The sequence below is a fragment of the Chinchilla lanigera genome, unplaced genomic scaffold, assembly GCF_000276665.1.
Source record: "Chinchilla lanigera isolate Chin_1 unplaced genomic scaffold, ChiLan1.0 scaffold00045, whole genome shotgun sequence".
In the NCBI taxonomy this organism is placed as follows: domain Eukaryota; kingdom Metazoa; phylum Chordata; class Mammalia; order Rodentia; family Chinchillidae; genus Chinchilla; species Chinchilla lanigera.
The window spans coordinates 12,000,054-12,023,598 of record NW_004955446.1 but is presented as its reverse complement, the minus strand read 5'-3'; the positions used below and the strand labels follow the sequence as shown (position 1 = coordinate 12,023,598).

General features: G+C 35.9%; 1 protein-coding gene across 2 annotated transcripts in view; it reads left to right on the top strand.

The window, feature by feature from the left end:
• The window catches only part of Ddx4 (DEAD (Asp-Glu-Ala-Asp) box polypeptide 4), a 58,316-nt gene that overhangs the window by 1,939 nt on the left and 32,832 nt on the right, over window positions 1-23,545 (top strand). For both annotated transcript variants that reach the window (XM_005392694.1, XM_005392693.1), the window contains exons 3-5: window positions 3,881-3,938; window positions 9,680-9,757; window positions 19,748-19,795. In XM_005392694.1, coding sequence (XP_005392751.1) covers window positions 3,881-3,938; window positions 9,680-9,757; window positions 19,748-19,795 — 184 coding nt within the window. The remainder of the gene's footprint in view (window positions 1-3,880; window positions 3,939-9,679; window positions 9,758-19,747; window positions 19,796-23,545) is intronic.

The window sequence follows — 23,545 nt, the reverse complement described above, 5'->3', positions numbered from 1 at the left end:
ATTATAAATGGTAAAAAGTGCCTTGAAAAAATAGGGAAATATGTATGTTGGGTGGCTTTGGATCAAATAGAGGGGAAAGATTTCCCTGAGATAATGAATGACACATGAGTTGGAGACTTGAAAGAGTCCCAACAGGGCATCGTGCGCAATGGCCAGTGGTAAAAGAAAGAAACCAAAATATTCATTTCAGATGCTACTGAGAGGACTGTCTGTGTTGAAACATAGAAGCAGTAAATTTATTAGATCATTTCTATATTTAAAAAGCATTGTAAGCTGGGACCATTGATGCATACCTGTAATTCTAGTACTTTGGGAGGCTGAGGCAGGAGTACTGCAAGTTTGAGCCCAGCCTAAGAAGTTAGAAACACTCAAAATAAGTAAAGAGGGCGGAGATGTTGCTCAGTGTGAAGGCCCTACATTCAGTCTCCAGTACTGCAGACCAGAACTAAGACATTTCCAGTGCAGAAGTGAGGATAGAAGCTAGGTCAGAGTGGCTTTAAGGAAATATGGGATATGAGAAATCAGAGGTAGCAACTGTAGATAATCTCTCCTGTTTCAAGAGAGGCAGAGAAGTAGTTCAATAGCTGGAAGGGAAGGTGATATCTGTGTATTTTGGGGGAAGTAAAAAAGATTGAGAATTTTTTTCTTTAACCAGTCTTGGAGATAATTTCAAATTTATGGAAAATGTGCAAGAATTAGGATAGTACTAACAAAAGTCTTAGCCATATTTACCTACTATTAACATTTTACCTGATCTAATTTATTTGTAATCTCTTTCCATATCTATTTATCCGCCTACCTACCTACCTATCTACCTACCTCTGTAAGGATTTTTTATGATGAAACAAATTGTAAAAAAATTTTTGATGTCTTGTTTCAAAATTTTCCTTGGAACTGGTGAGTTCAGTGTATGTGGGATGTTAAATACAACATCATTATAATTTATCAGTTTAATAACACATTTAAAGCCAGGCTTTTTTGGCACTGTTCATTCAGTAGGACTTTGGCTACTAGAAACAAAAATGTCTTCAGATTTCACTGTAGGGAAGATTGGACCATTGTTCTTTGTTTTAATGTCTGGTAGTAATGAATTTGCCTTTTTTTTTGTGTGTGTGTGTTGCAGTTACCAAAAACCCAAGCCATTTCAAGGGTACTATGGTCCTTTTGCCCTTAATGACAGCTCAGAAAAAATTTTTTTTTTTTTTTTTTTTTTTTTTTTTTCTTTTTTGAGACAGGATCTTGCTATGCAGTTCAGGCTGGCCTTGAGCCCACTTTGTAGCCCAGGCTGGTCTCAAACTCACAACAATCCTCCTGCGTCAGCCTCTCAAGTGTTGGGATTATAGGCCTGTGCCACCTCGCCTGGACAGAAAAAAGTATGAATGACCTTTGAGCCCCATAAAAGTACAGTAGCTTAAAAGGTCATTCAATGTCTTTCATGGACAAAATTTTAGAAAATAAGTGTTACTAGAAGTTGACTCACCTTGGTGCGCATTCCTCCCAGCTTTGAGACTTAATTAAATGAATTTATTTGAAGGAAGATTGTGACAGTTCTAATGTAGTCAGTTGACTAAGATATGTGTCAGGTCATCTTTCATTTTTAGATTATTGACTGATTTTCATTTGCATGATTTCAGACAAGTTAGCTTTTTCTCTCTTTAGAGGAAGTTTGTGTGAGAGGAAATAAAAGTATGGTTAATGATGTAAAGATACCATTAGATTTAGATTTAGATTGGAAAAAAATTACTGAAATTGTCTTTAATCCAGAGAGAGCCTAAAAAATGTTGGAAGTTCCCAAAGTTAACTTGACATTCAGCTATTGATTTTACAACAAAAGTAGCATTTTCTAAGTCTAGTCATATCACTGCCATGGTGATGCATGTGCATTAATAGCAAATAATTTTTCTGAGATGAAAGGGAAAATGGAATAGATTTGAGATCATTGAGGACAATCTTCAGCTACTGCTCAGACAAGTTTAATTGAAATAAACCATGAATATCCTGGCCTGTACCTGACAGTTAACCTCTTTATTGAATTTGTATTGCTGTGGCAGGATGATTATATGGTTTTCAGTATACAAGTGAATTTATTGTAGAGGGAATTCCTTTTTAAAAATGTGGATACATTATTTTTACTTTAAACACAGTAGAAAATTTTCAAATTTCTTTTTTCATTGTTTGGTCTATTTTTCTTTTTTTTGAGACAAGGTTGCAGTACATAGCCCAGGCTGGCCTCAAATTCACAATGGTCCTTTGTTGAGTTCTGTGATTACAGGCATGTGTCACTGTGCCTGGGTAAAGTAAATTTCTTTGCAGTAGAAACTATCACCCATTAATTTCATTCTGTGTTTTACTTATCTGTACAGCATTGATGAGTATTTTGTAAAACACTGGATTTTGAAAATACAGAATATTGACCGATTGATTTCTCTACATGTTCCTTTTGTCAGATTTTATTTATTTATTATTTTTTAATGGCAGCAAAGTTTTACTAACATAGGAAAAGAAACAGTCTCCACAGAAGGTTTGGGCAAAGTAAAAGTAGGAAAAGAAGTACACTCTACAGCAGTGATGGTGAAGTTTTTAGAGCTTTCAGTGATACAAACACCGTGCTGCAGCCCATGCCATAGGTTCATCATTTCTGCCTTACAGCATAAGGGCAGACTATTGTGAAGAGATGTGATAGCCTCAGATTTTATTTGTATAATAGTATTTGATTATACTTCTCAAGTATATGGATGATTTAAATGACTATAAATTTTTAAGTCGGGTGTCAGAAAACCCTTTACATAAAGTGTCAAATAGTAAATAATGTAGACTTTACAGACTTTACAATCTCAATGCACAATTTTGCTGTTGTAGTATAAGAAGAGTAGCTACAGGCATATATAGGTGAAGGAGAATGGTTGAGCTCCTGTAAAACTATTTACAGAAATGCGTGGCCCACAGAATTTGGTTCATGGCTGTACTACTCTTAGTACTATATTAAATATGTTATACATGAAGTCTAAAGTGAATGTGTCTTGGAATAATTAAAAGAATATCCAATAATTTAGGGAACCTTATATCATGAACTAAGCTCAATTGTTATACAGTAGTCTCCCTTTATCCATGATTTTGATTTCCATGATCTTAATTATCTGTAGTTAACCATGTCCCAAACTATTAAATGGAAAATTTCAGAAATAAACAATTCATAAGTTTTAAATTGCATGCTATTTCAAGTAGTATGATAAAATATCCTGCCTTCTTGCTCTCTTCAACTGTATGTGAGTCATCTCCTTTCAGGTGTATTCATGCTATAAATGTTACCTGCTTGACATCGTCACAGGTTGATGGTACAGGATTATATGAAGTGATTGATTTTTCTAACAGGTTGTCAGACTATGAACCTTCTGACAACCTGTTAGGAAAATCAATCACTTCATATAATCCTGTATCATCAACCTATGACGATGTCAAGCAGATAACATTTACAGCATGAATGCTACAACATAATGTCTGTGTCATTTACTCCATCTTATTATAGAGACATTGCATCATCTCACATTCTCACAAGAAGGATAAATACAGTACAATAAGGTATTTTGAGAGAACATATTTACATAATTGATTATGTATTATAACTTTTGTATTTTATTATTCATTATTGTTCATCTCGTGCCTAATTTATAAATTAAACTGTCATAACTGTGTATAGGAAAAAAGTGTATATATATGTATACACATGTATATATGTGTATGCTGTGGTTCTGGACATCTAGTAGGTGTCTTAGACTATATTCCCCCGTGGAAAAGAAGGAATTATTGTAATTTTTTTCCTCTTTAACAGATGCCGCGTTTTTATTATTAAAGGTAAAAAATTGATCTTTCCCTTTTACAGGATAAATATTCTTCTGGAGCAAATGGAGACACTGTTAACAGAATTTCAACATCATCAGGTATGTGTCAAGGTACAAAGGTGAAACTCATTTTTTTTAACTTTATTTTTATTTTTATTTTTTATTTTTTTTTGAGACAGGGTCTCACTATGTAGTGCAGTCTTACCAAGATGTGATGACTGTCTTTAGGATCATAATATTAATTTAGGAAGGATCCTAAGAATAAGAGAAATTAGTGTCAAGATAAAGAAGCCCTGTCTTTATTGCTTCTCTCCAGCCCCTTTCTGCACTTGTTTCCACCCAGACTTCCCTGCCCATCACCACTTGCTTCCACTGGGTTGTCCAACTCTAATTTTAGAGTTGATATGAATGGAAATATGGATGGAAGTGGTAGGACTTGGGCTAGAAAATTAGATTTTATGCAGTAATCTTTGACTTTAGTAAAGTCAGAAACAGGCTGTAAAGTCAAAAGTTGGCTGAAATGTAATTGCTACTACATTGGAAGATGTTTCTATTGTAAAATATGCATATTTACCCTTTTAACAATTTTTAAATTTGTGCAGATTTGTAATACAGAATCGTGTTCATTTTGGGGAATTGGTACATGCATATAACATATCTTGATTATTTTCAATTCCTTTACATCTTTTTCCTTTCCTTGCCCCTTCTCTGGTCCCCATCTTCATTTCCAAGAGTCTACCTTCTAGTTTCCTATATTCTTTCCTTTATTCACTTATTTATATTTTAGATTTTTCATATAAGAAAATATGACTTTTTATTTTTTTATTTTTTTATTTTTGAAACAGGGTCTCGCTATGCAGTTCAGGCTGCCCTTGAGCTCACTTTGTAACCCAGGCTGGTCTCGAACTCACAATGATCCTCCTACCTCAGCCTCCCGTGTGCTGGGATTACAGGCGTGTGCCACCATGTCCGGCTGACATTTAATTTTCTGAGTGCCTTACTTTGAACATGGTTTCCAGTTCCATCCATTTTTCTGAAAATGATACCATTTCGTTTCTCTTTATGGCTGAATATTTTCATTGTCTATATATGTCACATTTTCTTAATTCATTCATCCATTGATAGGTATCTAGGCTGTTTCTACAATTTAGTTATGAATTGCACATAGGTATGCACATATCACTATAATATGCTGTGTTTAATTCTTTTGGGAGTATACCCAAGAATGGTATGCCTGGGTCAAATGTTCTATTTTTAATCTTTTTAGGACTTTCTATACTGATTTCCATAGTGGTTGTACTAGTTAGAAAACAGAAAAAAGAAAAACAGAAACAAATTAGTAGATAAGCCAAAACATTTTGTAGTTAAGGGAGCTGATAGTTCACTAAAGAGTGACTTAAAGTGAAAAAATTGTGGTAAGTTAGTTTTTAAAATGTGATAAGAGTCTGTCTGCTCCACTGAAACTTCAGCACAGTGCTAATTTTACTTCCAGAGTATGAACTCTGTGAACTTGAAATGTTTAAGAAAAGCAAGTGAATAAAAGTAATCTGTACTTTTTAATGTGTTGTTTTGTAGAAATTACTGTGTCATCAGGAAAAACTTTGTTTTTTGATGTATAAACAGAAGCCAGTTTTTGTAAAGAAGTGGAATTTTAGGTCTACAGTGTATGAATAACACTCTATTGAATGTTTAGAAACTAGATTGCAGTAACCACCAAGTAAAATCCAGGTTCTACCTTTTTTGTTTCTGTTTCATTTTTTTTTTTTTTCCCCCCAACACTAGGGATTAAATCCAGGGCCTCACACTTGCTAGGCAAGTACCACTAAGCCACATCCCAGCACTAAACTGGGACTTTTCTTAGCACTAGAACAGTGATTATTTAGGCTAATGAAATCAGAATGTACAAGGCTAATGAATGTATCCTAACCAGATTACTAGATATGCTTATTGCAAAAAAATTAGAGGCAGAAAAGAAGAAACAAAATTATCTGAAATATTGGCCTCCAGATTTTACTATCTTTGACAGATTTTTTTAGATCTCTATATATTTCCATATACATAATAGTATTCCACTGGCCTATTGGTAGATTTAATAGGCCTACCAGGTGCCTTACGCAGTTATTAAAAGATCTCTACATCAGAGTACATAATTAGAAACTTTTCAAAACATACAAGTGAAATAATATCCTAAAAGCTTTAGAAATGTTTATAAAAGTAGTTGTATACACCAGGCATGATGGCGCATGCCTCAAATCCCAGCCCTTGGGAGGCTGAGGCAGGAGGATTGTTGCGAGTTTGAGACCAGCCTGGGCTACAAAATGAGCTCAAGGCCAGCCTGAATTGCATAGCGAGACCCTGTCTCAAGAAGAGAGAAAAAAAAAAAAAAAGTAGTTGTATACAAAAATCAGGTTATTTGATGATAGCCATTCTTTCCAGGGTGAGATGGAATCTCAGTGTTGTTGTAATTGGCATTTCTTGATTGGCCAGTGATGTTGAACATTTTTTCATCTATTTCTTGGCTGTTTGTATTTCTTCATCTGAGAAGTGTCTGTTCATTTCAGATGCCCATTTCTGATTAGGTCTTTAAATTAAGAGGATCTGATTTTTTTTTTTTTTTTAAGTTGTTTGTATGTTTTAGATATTAGTCCTTTATCTGGAGGACCTGCCAAAAATGTTTAACCTTTGGCATATGGATAGCCAGTTTCCCAGCACCATTTGTTAAAGAGATTTTATTTTCTCCAGTGAAAATATTTGGCCCCTTTGTCAAACATTAGGTAGCTGAGTGTGCTTGGAGTCATTTCTGCATCCTCTATTCTGTTCCATTGATCAGTAAGTCTGGTTTTGTGCCAGTACTATTCTGTTTTTATCAGCTTTATAGTATTAACATGAAGTCTGGGATTTTGATGCCCCATGCTTTATTCTTGTTGCCCAGAATTGCTTTTGCTAGTTTAGATATCTTCTTATACAATGTGAATTTTGGGATTTTAGTTCTGTGAAGAATGCTATCGGTATTTTGGTTGGCACTGAATTAAACCTGTGCAACAGTTCTGGAAGTATAGCCATTTTGACTATATTGTTTTCTGCCTTTTCAGGAACAGGAGACATTTTTCCATTTTCTAATAACCTCTTTGATCTCCTTTTTCAGAGTACTGTAGTTTTCATTGTAGAGGTCTTTCACTTCCTTGGTTAGGTTGATTGCTAAGTATTTTATTTTATTTGATGCTATTGTGAAAAGTATTGTTGCATTAATTTCTCTTTCAGTGTGTTTATTATTGCTTTGCAGGAAGGCTGTTGTATCCTGCTGCACTACTGAATTTGGTTATTAATTCTAAGAGTCATTTGGTGAAATTTTTGGGGTCTTCTACAATATGTAGAAAATTTTAATTATTTTATTTTAATTAATTTTCAATATAAATAGCCACATGTATCTAGTGACTGCTGTATTACACTACATAGCTTTAAAATTTGAGCAAGCTGTGACATGGCTATTTTTATTTTGTATATTTAGAGAGAGTTTGGCAAACATTAGAAGAATGTATTTGGATAAATGTTAATTATTCTGAGTCTTGGCATTGGTAATATCATCTCTCCTTTCCTTTTTCTCTGGTAAAATCTAGGCTACTCCTTAGTGATACTAAAAATGGAGGATCCCTTGAATGTTGGAGGAGTTAGATTTTGAGTAAATAGATCCATTTAGTTGGCTTTGGGTTTTCCATGATCTGAGAACAATTAATGTGGTTATCACTGTAATAGGATGTCTTTAACTCTTTCAGGAAGATACCTAGAAAGAGAATAGCTGGGTCAAGTGGTTTTAGTTTTTTGCAGAATCTTCATACTGATTTTCATAGTGGTCATGTTTGTTTACATTCCCATCAAAAAATGTAGGAAAACCCCTGCCTCACACACACATGCACAGCCTCACCAGCATTTATAATCTTATATTTCTTGATTATGGTCATTTTTTTTCTGGAGTAAGATGGAATGTCATTGTTGTTTTAATTTACATTTTTTCCAGTGGCCTGTGATATTGAACATTTCTTCACATATTTATTGGCCATTTGTACTTCTCTGCAGTGTCTATTCATTTTAGCTGCCTATTTTTTGATTGAGTCTTTTATTGGGAGTGTCTAATTTTTGGAGTTCTTTACATGTGCTAGATGTTAATCCTCTGTCAGTGTTTTTAGCAGCATAATTCCTAACAGTTAAATCTTAGAAGCAGCTTATATGCCCACCAGTAGATGAATTGATAAAGAAAATGTGGTACTATATTTACACACAATAGGTACTGCCGTGTCAGAAAGAAAGATCAACCTGAGTCATTTGTAGGAGAATGGATGCACTTACTGATCACAATGTTAAGTGAAATAAATCAGACACACAAGCTTAAATATCACATGGTTTGTCTTATATGAGAAACTCAAATTATAAATAAAGAGAAAACTAAAAGATAATAGGAATTAAGGAGAAGAGCAGGAAAGGAGGGATCAAAAGATGGAAAGGGGTGAAGGGGAGGACAAGGGGGTGAAAAAAGGAATTAAGATGTGTTATGTACATGTACTGAGTCCACAGGAGTATAAACTTGTACTGAAACATGTACTAATAAAACTTACTTTAAAAAGAAATTAGCACGGCTAGTACTACTGCCTGAACTTAAGAATGTTGCTTATATAAACTATATGCTGAATGTTTTAGCATCACCCTTTGTAAGTACATTATTAATATGTAGCTTATTTGCTCATATTGTGTTCTCTCCCTCCCCTATCCTGCTTGTTTCTTTCCATTTCTCCCCCATATAATTCGGATACGTTACTTATTTTTTATTTATTTTGAGAGAGGGTCTCTCTGTGTAGTTCAGCCTGGCTTTGAACTTACTATATATTCCAAACCAGCCTTCAACTCACCATGATCCTCTTGCCTCAGCTTCCTAAATGCTGGAAAAACAGGCATGTGCCACCACACCTGGCTAATTATGATGTTTAAAATATCCATTATGGAGTTTGTGAGTTGTGGGTTATATAGAACAATTTTTAAAATACATTTCTATATGTAAGAGGATTTTAAGTTTAGTTACTTCTCATTTGATTGCACTGTAATTAGAAAATTTTGTGTATATGATGCTGAGCTGAAATTTGAATTTATATTGCCAGTTTTTAGAAACATTTTGTTTTTGAAAGTCCTGTAAGGTTGAATGCTGTTTATTTCTATGAAATCTGAGTGGATAGGATTCTGTGGATGATCATACTTTATTCTCCTTTGATCAGTTTTTTGACCTTACAGACAGTGCTTGTGAGAACATCTTTATGTGTATTTGTGTATCTTTGGAAGTATATCCAGAGCAGAAATTTATATTAATTACTTTTTAAAAAGTATGTCTTTTAAATTAGGATCAAGATTGATCCAATTTATAATCTGTACTGTGTGGTTTGTATTTATTTCACCTATATCCTTTAGTGTTCTTGGTAATTAGTGAACTTAAAACTGTCTTCCAGTTAATTATGTGGTAAAAATTATTGTCTCCCACCCACCCCTTTTTTTTGGTGGTACCAGGGATCGAACTCACGACCTTGGGCTTGCCAGGCAGGTGCTTATGCCACTGAGCTATATCCCCAGCCCAGTCCCCTTTTTTTGATTTATATTTCTTTAGGTGTGAGATTTAGTCACTGTTTTTCTGTTGGAAGCTACCTGTTCAACTTTATAGCCCAGTTTTTACTTTGTCTTTCTTATTTCTATGTAAAATTACTCTTTTGCTGTATGTGGCATGTTGAAAAGGGTTGAAGTTTGCATACTTCCTAGATACTTATCTTACTATCTGACTTACTTAAAAATGTTACTTATTTTAGAAATAGAAGATGGACCTTCTCAACAAGATCATTTCATGAGAAGTCACTTTGCCTCTGGGAGGAGTATGGGAAATAGAGGTATGTATTTTAGTCTTTCTTTAATCTGAATTGTCGATGGAGTAGAGGCTTTTGGTCAAAGCTAGATCTGTCTCCCCACACCCATTCCTCATCCCCACAGTGGGGATTGAACCTGGGGCCCTCACGCTGAGCTGCATCCCCAGCCCTTTTAAAATTCATTCATTCGTTGTGGTCCTGGGGATTTCACCCAAGCCTTTGCACTAAGCTACTTCTCCAGCCACTTTTAAAAAAAACTTTTTTTTTTTTAGAGAGGGTTTCACTAAGTTACTAAGTTGCTCAGGCTGTGCCACAGGGTCTCACTAAGTTGCCTGTTGGGCTCACACTTATAGTCTTCTGCCTCAACCTCCTAGAGTGGTGAGGTTAAGGTGAGTACCACCATGCTCAGCTTTAAGTCTTTTATAACTCAATGTACGGTAGAGTTTGTTGGGATAATAAGTTCATCATTTTTTCAAGTATCAGTGTCTTTTGTGTTTTACTTCTCTGAAATACTGTGACACAGTTAAGTTAACTGGACAGACATACTGCTTGGACTGGACAGACAGATTGGTTGGACAGGTCCTTCACCTATTTCTTAATATGTGATCATTGGTTTTTTTTTTTTTTTTTTTTTTTGATACTGGGAATCAAACTCAGGGCCTTGTGCTTGTGGTGCTAAGCTACATCCCGGGCCCTGATTTCTAACAGTTGAAATGGGAACATGTCTGTAAAAGCTTTAGAGATTAGGAGGAGAAGGACCTCTTTTTTGATTTTTATATTTCTCAAGGAAAGGCAGCATAAGAAGCATTTCTTTTAGCTCATTGATGATAAGTTTACAAAATTATTTTCACAAACTTGAGTTTTTAAATATTACTTTTAAGACTACTAAGGGTTTCAGTTATGCATTGGATTAGCATGCGATAATTATATAGAACTACCAGGATGTGAGTTCATAGATAATGCCTCAGTAAAATACCTTCTAGCAATCCATTGCTTAGACTTAATTAAAATGCTGACAATATTGTACACTGTTTTATTATAGTGCAATAACATTACTAGAACTTTAAGTTCATTGAAAATCTGTCTGACTGTTTCTTTTAAGGGATGCCATTGCTAGGGCTACTTAGTAGTTTTAAATACACTTAACACCCTTAAATTTAATTTTGTAAAACTTTATTGATATTTTCACTTATTTGTATCGTCATAGGAATGTTTCTTTTCCCCACTGCACCTCTAGCATTTGTTACTGGTTATTTCTTCATGATAGCTGTTCTTTCTGGAGTGAGGTAGAATCTCAGTATTGTTTTAATTTGCATTTCTCAGATGGCCAGTCATGTTGAACATTTTTTCATATATTTGCTGTTTGTACATCTTCATCTGAGAAATGTGTATTCATTTCAGATACCCATTTTTGGACTGAATGTTCAAATTTGGAAGGTCTGGTTTTTTTTTTCTTTTTTTTTTTTAGTTCTTTATACATTCTACCTATTAGTCCTTTGTCTAAGGAACAGCTGATAAAAAAATTTTCTCATTCTGTAAGTTGTCTCTCCACTCCGTTGGTGATTTCTTTTGCTGTGCAAAACTTTTTAATATAATGAGCTCCCATTTGTTGATTCTTTCTGATATTTCCAGTGCAGTCAGGTTTTTGTTTATAAAGTCTTTGCCTACACCTATGTCTTCAAGAGTTTTACCTATTCTATCTTCCAGCAGATTTAGTTTCTATTTTCATATTTCTTTCTTTCTTTATTTGTTCATTTTGTAATGAGTCTCAAACTCAGGACCTCACCCTTGTCAGGCAGATGCTGTGCCACTGAACTAAATCCCTGGCCTAATATCTAGTTCATTTAAAATAATCTGACCATTTTTCTTAGGGGATGCTGTTGCTAGGGCTACTTCATAGTTTTAAATACACATAACACCCTTAAACTTACTTTTTGGAAAGCTTTATTCATTTTTCCATTTATTTTAATCATCATAAGAATGTAAAGGTTGGTGTGTCATATTGCATTAGACATTTTGAAAATATTTAGATACAATGACAAATTTGAATTTTATATTTGGACATATTCCTGCTATTTTACATAATTTACTTTTCCAATATATTTTGTTTTTAAAGCCTGCAAACTAGGTAGAATTATTGTGGTTTTAGCCAATATAATTGTGCTAGGAGATACAAATATAGGTGTGTTGGCTACTACAATCAATAGAAATAATAAGTATCTTAATATACTTAGTAGAATATTTACTATTTAGATACATTTTTAAATTCAATGACTGTTAGTCTTGATATGTCGACTTCATTGGAATAAGAAATATCTAGCAGATTAGTAAATCACACTCTATGTGTCTGGGTACGTCCTGGAGGCATGGTCTTCAATACTATATATTATAGATAGTATCTCAACCATTTCTTTTTGGCATAGGTTTCCTGCTGTACTTTCCAGCCCCCATGAACTAAATAGCTTTACTCCACCATGCCCTTCTGCCATGTCATTTCTGCCTTAAAACCAGTTGACCATATACTGAATTCCTGAACCAAATTAAACATTTCCTTTTTTAAACTTTGGGTGTTAGGTATCCTATTCAGCAACAGGAAAGTTAATAGACAAAATTGGTTCCAAACAAGTGCAGTAATTGCTGTGACTATATGTGACCATGTAGTTTAGAAGCCTTTGGAACTAGTTTATAGGAAGAGCTTGGAAAGTTTTGGAGATGCTGGCTAGAGAAACCCTAGAATCCTATAAACAGAGCCCTATGCTGACAGACATGCAAACAGTAAATGACAGATGCAGGAAGTTTCAATTGGGAACAAGGACTCCATTGGCAGTCTCCACTGGAGAGCATAATATATTATACCTTGGCAGAAAATTTGTGTACATTTTGCCCATTTCCCAAGAATTTGCAGGAGAGTAAGATTAAAGATAGTAGGCTAATGAATCTGGCAGAGGAAGTTCTAAGACAGCTCAACATTCAGGATGTGGCATGGGTACTGTTGGCTGCTTTTAGCAAGGTTTATAGTGAGAATCAGGGTCAAAAGGCAGAGAAGAAAAGTTTGAAAAACAAATTCAGCTCAGGAAGAACAATGTGTAAAGTTTGGGCTGAAGGAGGTGTGTCTGCTGAAGAGATTAGTGCCACTAGAAAAGAAATATTTTGTTCCGGGACAAGAAGAAAAATACCTTGATGTCAAAAATCAGCAAGACGCCACCCATTGCAATGTGAGAGTTACAGAAGTATAACCTTTTCATTTGAGAAGAGAGTCTCTGGGCCCCCTGCTATAATTGGTTCCCTAAAATTCAGTTCACTCTGCTCAGCCACAGATGATCTGGTTACAGTCCTTGCTGGCAGCAGAATTTGGTGTCTTTCTAATGATACTGGTTTTACTAGCTTGCAGAATGCAAGAGTTTCTAGGTCAGGGAGGCTTTCACAGAGGGGAAAGGGGGAGGGGGAAGGGGAGAGAGAGAGAGATGCATCTAGCACAGCCATAGGGGTGGGGCCGCTCAAGCCCTGTAGAACTCAGATCTTACTACCATGTGCCTTAGGTGCCACATATGGAGCTATAGAACTTAATGTTTGGCCTGCTGGGTTTCAGTCTTGCTTTGGTCTGATCCTTTTCTGTCCCCCTATTCCTCTCTTTTGGAGTGATCATGTTTACTCTGCTGTTGTACTTTGGAATTATGTAACTTGTTTTTGATTTTTAAAGAGGTTCATAGTCAAGGGTTTGCCTTCAGTCCTATAACAGTGTTGGGTATTTGAAAAATGCTGGGTTTGAGATTTTGGGAAGGGATTATTGCATTTCTAGTTGTATGAAGGAGTTGTATTGTGTTAGGCAGAATTATGAATTTAACTAAGTTTTATTTGAAAAGTAAGTATGGTTTAAGGAGATGTGTTTTTGTTTGAGGTTGACAAGAAGTGGATTATGACTGTTAATCCTGCTGTGTTACCTTCATTGGATTAAAAAATGCCTTGAAGATTAGTAAGGTTGTATTATGGTTTATGACTAAATGTCCCTCCCAAAAGCCTCATGAGATGATAGGTGAGGCTTTTAAGAATGACTAGATTATGCATGTGATACTGGATTAGTTCGCTGATTGGTGTAGCATAGTTGTGGGTGTGGGTGATGGATTTACTGAAGAGGGAAGACCCGCCCTGGTTATGAGTGGCACCAACAAATAGACATATAGCCTACATAGAATAAAAAGGGAAAGAAAGAGTAAGTCTCACTGCTTCCTGCCAGTCATGCTATGCCATGCCGTGCCATGCCATTGATTGTTTCTCCTCTGCTATGCCCTTCTGTCATGCTGCCCTGCCTTAGAGCCAACTGACTGTGGGCTGAAACCTCTACAAACAGCTCTAAAATAAACCTTTCCTCCTCTAACTTGTAGTTTTTGGGTATTTTGTCCCAGAAACAAGGAATTAACTAAAACACGCTCCTGGTTATGTCTGGGTGGGTCATGGAGGTGGGGCTTTGGATAACATGTGTATGGTCTTTGCTGATTCCCTTCAGGCACTGTTCATGGTTACCATGAAATAACCAGCTTTGTTCTTCTACACCCTTCTGTCATGTTTGTCTCACTTTCTCATTTTGATGAGACACAGTACCCAACACCTTAAGGTGGTGCTTATTTTGGGTGATGGTTCCAGACTATAGTCAGATGGTTCCAAGGCAGAAAAGGCATGGTAGAAGTTCATGGTACAGGAAAACCGTTTACCACATGGTGGCCCAGAAGTAGCAAAGGGAGGAGCCAGGGAGGAAAATAAAGTCTTACACACCCCCAGTGACCCACCTCTTCTGACCAGGCCCACCTCCTAACAGCACGTACAGCTGTAAACTCATTGGTGGAGTATACTGCCCACATAATCCACTCATCTTTGAAACACATAAAGCTTTTTGGGGGACATTGTAGATCTAAACCTAATATTTTTCCTTTTGCCCCCAAAACTCTCATGTCTGTCTCTTTGTGAAAAATGTTTAGTCTGTCTCTAAGAGTTGCTAGTCTTAACATTGTTGAAAGTCCAAGCATTATTGAAAGTCAAAGTCCAAAGTCTTCTCCAAGACTCAAGGCAAACAGTAAACTGGTGAGCTCCTTTAAAATTGAAAGCGTTAAATACTTTCAACACATAGGAGAAGCATTCCCATTCCAAAAGAGTGGAACAGGGAGATAAAAAGAAATGGGACAAAAGCAAGACCAAAATCCATCAGCACAAACATTAAATCTTCTACTTCTGTGTCTAGCACCTGCAGCAAGATGTGAACTTCAAAGGGCTTGGGCAGCCCCACCTCTTCATCGTCTGTTGCAGCCTTCATGGCTTCTCTCTTGAGGTTGCTCTGCATACTTCCTGAACTTTCCCTCAGCAGACAACCCATGTTCCTGACATTTCCAATTCCACCTTTCTTACTACACTTATGGCTTCATTCTCACCTTCACACTATGCCCTCTCAGGAGCATAGTGCTTGACCTCTCAGGCCTTTCTCTAAAATCTTGGTGGAAGCCTCCCTATAACTCTTGCATTCTGTATGGCTGTAGAACCAGTACCACACAAATGATCCCAAGGTCTGCTGTCAGCTTGAGCTATAGTCAGGCACCATTGGGTCATGGCTCCAGTGGCCTCAGAGTGCCCGGATAGCTGAGCATAGTTAATTGAATCTGGTAAATCAATTCCTTAGGTAGCCTTTCTAGAGCAGGGATCCTATGGGTGTTCTTTTCAAGTGAAAGCATTACACTTCAGTTCTCTTGAGTCTAGGAAGGATGGGGTCTTGCTGATTTCTAGGTAGTTTAAAGCCATCTTCCCCTTCTTCCTGATGCAAAAGTACTTGGCTTCTTTTTAATGCTAATCTTTTCAATAACCATGTTTTCCTTTGCCCTAACTTTGCAGGTTTCCTTTCTGATGAAACTGTAGACTTTTCACAACTGCTTTTATGCTCTTGATTTTCACTGTAGATCTGGCTAAAATCAGCTTAGTAGTGCTCATGTTACAGCCTGAATGTTGGGCTGTTTTGAAATTTTCCTCCAGATTAATTAGTCCACTGTCCTTAATCTCAATCTCCTGCAGTGTCTCAGGACAAGGGCAAAATGCAGACAGATTTTCTACCAGGGTATAATACACCTGCCCTCTCATTCAGCTTCTAGTGGAGTTCTTATTTCCAGCTTTACTGTCTGCATACCTGGTTATCTGAGCTGTGACCAGAATCACTCATCATGTTTGGTGTACAGCATCCTAGGGCTTTTCTAGCCAGTATTTCCAAATCTTTCCAGATTCTTCCTGCAAACCAGTTCCAGAGACTTCTGAATCATACTGTCAAGTACAGTCACAGCAAGGAACCTACTTCTCTGGTACCAATACCTGTTTTTATTACTTTCCTGAGTAGCTGAGATGCAGTACCCGACACCTGCAGTTTGAAGGAGGAGAGGTTATTTTGGCTCATGGTTCCAGTCTGTAGTCATTTGATTCCAAGGCAAATGAAGCATTTCAGTATGCTGTAAGGGGAGAAAACTGTACATTGCATGGTGGCCAGAAAGCAAAGAGTGAAGGGAGGAGTTTGGGAGGGAGATACACTTACAGGTGTCAGTGACCTGCCTCTTCTGATCAGGCCCCACCTCCTAACAGCACATTCAGCTGTAAACTCAGTGTGTTAGCACCCCATAATTCAGTCACCTTCTAAAAGCATGAGACTTTGGGGGGACATTTTAGATCTGAACAGTAAAATCATGTCTGCCTTTGATCCAGCAAGCCATGTATTGAATTCCTCATATTAATGTGAGCCAAATTAAACATTTTCTTCTTTACATTGTGGGTATTAGGTGTTGTGTCCAGCAATGGGAAAGCTATTATAAATCCTATTTTAGAAGAACCTGTGGCCCATTTTTTGGTGTAGACTTCAAAGTTGAATAAAACCTTTTTCAGAAAGAAAACTGCCACTGAGACAAATTTTGCCACAAATTATTTCCATATGTTGAAATACACATTACATTTTTGCATCAGAATTCTTTGTTAAATGTCAATACTTTAAAATGTTATACTTCATATAATCTTAGAAACTGATAGACTTGTGAGTATAACTTCAATTCCTTTAATACTGTTTTCAATTGCTGATGTTTTTTCTGAGAACTTTAGGAGTATGATTTTGAAGTTGACTCTTATTTAAAATATAACATAATGTTGATTAGCTTTTCATTTCTGTGAAATATGCCTCAGCATCTTTTAACTTCTTGAATCACATTTATATTTAAGCTCTGATGAAAATACTTATACTTGGGAAATTTTGCATGCAGTATTAGTAGTTTCACAGGCCTCCTTTAACTCCCCTGTAGTAGGGTAATACAAGTATAGGGAAAACAATTTATAGGGATCACAGAGGATGTTTTAATGTTTTGCAGTGATGGTTTAGTCTAGTGTAAGTTTATGCTGTTTTGGATGTCTCTGTTATTCCTTTTTTTTTTTTTTCCTAATTATGGTATATCCATTGCATATCTGTTCTTAGGGTGTTTTTGTTTTGTTGTGCTTGGTTTTGAGATAATGTCTTGCCTTGCTCTGGGAAGTTAATTTGGTGTGAATTCAAATGTTGGATGGGGCTGGGGATATAGCTCAGTCGCACAGTGCCTGCCTGGTAAGCATGAGACCCTGAGATTGATTCCTGGTACCAAAAAAAAAAAAAAAGAAAGAAATTGGGTGTTCACAATTATGTAATGGAAAATAAAGCTATGAAGAGTCATATGGTCAAACAGTATGGAAGAGATGAGAGAAAGTGCAAAAGGCAATTGGTATTCACAGCTTTTCTTTCATCCTTGATTTTAATTTTACAAAGGAAAGGCCAAAAGAGGTTGAAGTACTGGAAAAATAAGTAAATAATAGAACAGTTTAAAAAATGGAACAAGAATATAAAGTTTTCAGTAGCAGTGACTTTTGCACAGGGACAGAGTACAATAGCTGGGTTTGTTAAGGAGAGGGTTCAATATACCAAAAATCATAAAGTAAATTTCCTGATTATCTCTCGTAAAACAACAACTAGTAGAAACCTATATTTTACCAGTAGTAGATTTATGTTTTTTACTTTGGTAACCTAATTTAAGGGTTTTTTGAAAAGTTGCAAGTTTATTACTCATTAATTTTAACTTTGTACTCTTCTATTCCTGATTTTGAAAATTCCCTTACCCAAAATACTTATTCAATTACTAGTTTTTGATGGTGTGGGTAATATTGTATGTTAAAGAATTTATCTGAACTTTTTCAGACGTTGGAGACTCTCATAAAAGAGAGCATACTCCCACAATGGGTGGACTTGTAGTTGGAAAGAGTTTTAGAAACAAAGGTAATAACTTCTGATACCTTAACAATCAAAACTTGAGTTGACCCTGAGATTTTTAGCCTTTGAGTTCATATTTCCTGTTGGTATACATAGAAAATGTGAACTTGTTAAGAATTTATGAGGGTTACTTGGGAGTGCTTTCACTTTCTTAGCCATGGTTTCAGCAGCCTGTGTTCCCCTGGATGGACTTGCTTTTTATTTGCTTGGTTCTCTTTTCTTTTTGAAACAGTAGTGTTCTTTGATAGAGCATCTTCATATTTATTCACCCTACATATGACTCCCAGTTCTTTCCTTCCTGTGCAAACTGTCTGACTCCTACCATGAGATCTATCTTACTCTTCCATATGAATTTTAGTACCCATCTTTAGTTAACCAAAGAACCAGTAAAGTTTGAAATTACATTATTTACTTTAGAACTTAAAAAAATTCATAAAAAAGTTTAAATCAAAATTTTGGTAAAGTTTAAGATCAAGTTCAGTAATGTGTAGGTACAAGACTTTGACAAGTATTTTGGAAAGTAATTGACTCTTGAGTGGATGAGGAAGATGCAGCAGTGTGGACAGTAGAATGTAGTCCTTTTTTAAAGCAATGTCAAAGCAAACTTGTTTTGTGGGATTCTTTAGGGATTATGTTTATGTATTTTGAAATGATATATCTGTTCAAGACATTTTTTATCACTTAGTAATAGAATAAGGTTGTAGGATACCTGCTTTTATGGTACACATATATGCTAAGGGGGCATTAAATTTTTGTGGAATTTTATTGCTGGAAAAGATCTTAGATTTTGTTAAACCTGAGATGGTAAGTCACTTGACATGTGCATGTGTGCATGTACACACATGAACATATTTTATGTACAAATTGAGCACTGTCAAATAATAATCACTTAATTTTTGTGTTAAAGAAGCACAAATGTAATACATTAAGGTCACATTTCCTGAGATTGTTTTTATAAGGTGGGAGTTTCACTTGTTGCCCAGACTGGCCTTGAACTCGAGGGCTCAACCAGTCCTACTGCCTTGGGCTTTCTGGTAGCTGGTACTGTAGGCATGTGTTTTCACATCTGGCTCCCTATGTATTCTATTTGTACTAAATAGAAGACTCAGCTTCTATTTTGATCCAGGGTCTTGATACATAGCTCAGGCTAGCCTCAAACTTGAGATCTTCCACTCTCAGCCCCATTAGCGCTGGGAATATAGGTACGAGTCACTATGCCCACTTTGAGTTAACATTTTAGGTTTTTAAAATTTTATGAATGATTAGCAAGGATTACTCTAAGGATTTCCATATTAATGAGAAGGGAAGAATTCTCACACATTGGCTTATAATTTAACTTACATCATTTGCAGATGAAGAGATTGAACATTATAAAATCTTAAATTTTTGATATTTTAAATAGTATATAGTGATTATAATAATATATGTTTCTGGCTTTCCCAAGTACATATAGGGGAGTACAGCACAGTTGAGGTAAAATAAAACTGGCTGAAAAGAAAGTTGTTTTTAATAGAATGGGGCTGAAACATTGGTGGAAAGCTGAAATCTTAACAATACCTGAATGAGTTTTCATTCAGTATATATACACTTGCAAATGGTTTATTTTTTTTAAAAGGCATCATAATTACTTGGCTCTGATTTTTTAAAATATAGAAGTAGATGGTATTTTTTTTTTAAAGTTTGCAAGTTTCATTTTATATATTTTTGTACAGGTTTTTCAAATAAGTTTGAAGAAGGTGATACCTCTGGGTTCTTGAAAGGTAAGTTCAGTGTTTTTATAGTAACTTCTAAAAATACAGTGCTAAGAGCGCATTCTGAAGAGATATTAAATATTTTAGTTTGGTCCTGTTCTCATTTATTTAAATCTAACTTTATTAAGTGACTATATCTGAGGCCCTAGCCAGGTATATTTTCTGGTTTGTATATGAATTCACCATCCTAATGTGGCCTCTTGGCACCTGCCTCAGTAATCTTTGAGATACAACTTTTGAATGCTGGGTTATCTTTAGAAAAAGGGGATAGGTAGAAGAAAAGACAAATCAGAATTAAAACTCTACTGCATATATAAACACAGTTCAGGACCATTTTGATTCTAAGAGAAAGATGATGATTTTTTTTTCTTTTTCTTTTTCAATATGATGTTTCTGACTGGGTAGCTCAGGCTGGCCTTGAGCTTTTGATCCTCCTGCCTTAGCCTTTTGAGCACTTGGATTATACACATGTGTCATCACACTTGGCAAAAAAGATTTTTAAAAATGTGTATCACCGTTGACACTAGAAATATTTCTGTCATATATACTAACATTCCAGTTTGGAGCAATACAGAGAATGATGAAAATAGAACAATATCATCAGGAGATGCTGAACTATAATAATAAGCAGTCAAGGGCTTGAAACTTGTGTTTTGAAAGCTTCCCTGGTGATTTTGATACTTTGGTGATAACCGTTAATCTGTGTGATCTTTATAATGCAGTATGTTTTGGAGTTCCAGACTTTGTCTCTGCCATGCTTCCTTCTAATTGAATGAAGGTAGAGCACTTTGTTTAGTTTCTCTAGGCCACAGTTACCTATTCTGTAAAATGGAGCCCTCCCATTATATAGGTTTTAAGCAGACTAAGTGAGAATTCACATAAGAACATAAAACACAGTACTAGAATCTTTGTTAAATACTTCATAAATGCCATCCTTCTCTCTCCAAATGTGTTTGAGTCTTGGGTAGGGGTATAGCTCAGCGGTAGAGTGCTTGCCTAGCTGGTATAAGGCCCTAGGTTTGACCCCAAGCACTATATACATATATATATTTGAGGCTCGATCTTATACTCTTTTCCTAATCAAAACCCAAACTAGACCTGGTCACCTGCAAACTATTTTGAAATAAGGTTGGAGTTTTTTTTTTTTGGTTTTTCTCCGGTACCAGGAACCGAACTCACGACCTTGCGCTTGCCAGGCAGGTGCTTTTGCCGCTGAGCTAAATCCCCAGCCCCGGATTTTAATGTGTCACATAAGATGTTTTCTCCGAACTATTGCCAGTTTCATTCTTCTCTCTTTTTTTCTCCTGTCTCACTCAAATGAAAACATATACCTAAAATAGAACTAGTTGAAAACATTTTTTGTCTTGTTTTTTGATATCTGTTACATAGTTGAGGCTGGCCTTGAACTCACTGTGTAGCCCAGGCTGGACTTGAATTTGCAGCACTCCTCCTACTTTAGTTTCCCAAGTGCTGGGATTATAGGTGTGTGATACAACACCCAGCTACAGTCAGTATTTATGAGACAGAAATCAGTCACCCTTTTAATTTTTTCCTATTTCTGTTTAATTATTTCTGTTCTAATCCTATGTGTAACTCACTTAATATTCAAATCATTTCCACTTATCTAAAGACCTTCCACATATCCCAGGTGTATTAGTCACTTTCTCATCACTCAGATAAAAGAACTAACACCTGCAGTTTAAAGGAAGTGAGGCTTATTTGGGCTCATGGTTTTAGAGGTTCATCCATGCATAGTCAGCTGACTAGAAGGCAGAAAGCAGGTGGAGGAAGGGCGTGATGGAGGAAACCTGCTCAACCCATGTCAGCCAAGATGGAGAGACAAAAAGGAGGACGCATGGTCAAGAGAATACACCCTTCCAGGTCATGCCCCAAGTGACTTGTCTCTTCCTGCTGCACCTCACCATCTAACAACATACTCAGCTGTGAACTCATCAGTAGACTAATCTGATAATTATATTGCCCTCATGATCCTATCACATTCCGAAAGCCTCAGGTGGCCTTTCTAGGGATGACAGGAGAGACAACATATGAGTGCAGAAATTAGTGTGTTACAGAACTAAGTGAAAACTTTTCTCCAGAAGGGTCTTTATTTTGGACTTTGTTTTTATTCTTAGTTTCTGTAGAAGAAAAAAAATATGTAGGTCAAATTCTTTCATTTTCACAGTTGTTGTCAAGCCCCTGATGGTGTTTTGGGATCATGGTAGAAGCACTTATTTATACAAAAAATTGTGTTTGTGATTTTTTTCCCATTTCTATTTTTCCCTGAGCTAGTATAGTGTAGTGATAATGAGTTCAGGTTTTGGAGTTGGATACCCTAGGTTTGAGACTTAGATCCTCCGCTCGGCAGTTGTGTTATGTTGAAGGTATTTATTAACCTTTTTGTGTTTCATTTTCCCTACTTATAAAATGAGGACTATACCCAATTCATAAGGTTTGGGGGGCTATACCCAGTTTATAAAGTTTAAAAGGTTAATATAGGACTGGAAATAAGGCTCTGGGTTTGATCCTCAGCACTGAAAAAAAACCCAAAAATCAAAAACAGAAATAAAATGGATGTAATGACATGCTTGTATTCCAGCTACTCACGAGGCTGGTGCAGAAGGATCACAAAGGACAGTAGTTAGAGAGTAGGACAAGCAACGTGGGGAGACATGTCCAGAAAAAGTACACTTAAGTAATGCCAAACACACACTACATTATATATGTGTTATTATTTTTATATTGTGTAATTAATACACCTTACTTGATCTTGTGATCATTATCTTATTTCTTTTTATGCTTAGCTTTATTTTCTAGCTGTGTAGAAATTATATCCATTTTTTCCCCATACAGTAACTGTATTTTGAAATAGTTTGACAATTGTGGAAGTAGTACAGGGTTTTTCATATATCTATCACTCAGCTTCTAATATTACTGCGTTCTACTTCCCAAGGTGGTCAGAATAAATAGAAGTTTTAGGGGAGTAATTGGCCAAAGATAATGTAAGACTACTTTGTTCTTGTTAGGTTCCAAATTAATAGAATTTTTTTTTTCTTGAAGGAAATAGATGATAGTTAACTATCATCACTTCAGGGGAAACCTTCTAAAATTCTTTACTGCTCAGCTGTCTTACACTAAATCTTGCTTTTCAGAATGTATTATTTTAGATGGTTCTTCAGAAGTATTTGTCTGCTATGCTTCAAAAAGGGGCCTCCGACTAGATCTCTGTGGGTCATTGTTAACTAGACTGATGGTGTTACATAGAATTTAACATATGGCCTGCAAGCTGTTTGGTCATTTGATGTCATTGCTATTAATTTAAGGTCTCAGCCATTAACATTAATGACATGTACAAATACCTTTTGAAACCATTTGTGAATTTCCCAAATTGACTTTTTTTGGAATCTTCTGGCAAGATTAAAGTTATAGTAAGATAGAACTTTTAAATTTTGTTACTCATTTCTTGATGTCACTCTGCACTTTCAGGATATATTCTTTTTTAAAAATTTTTTTCAGGATATATTCTGAGAGTGGGGGTTGGGCATCTCTTTTTATGTAATTCTCTAGATAAGTTGTAAATAGCCTTCAGTGGAGTGATCCTTGTATCATTGTTTAGAAACCCTGGGTAATGTACTTTAAAAGTCAGGATACTCTCAGACTGTTTCATTCAGATGAATAAAGGTTTGCATATATATTTAAGAAAGCAGTGAGGTCCTAGAGTTAGTAAGAAAAGTAACAAAAATATATGATATTATAGAG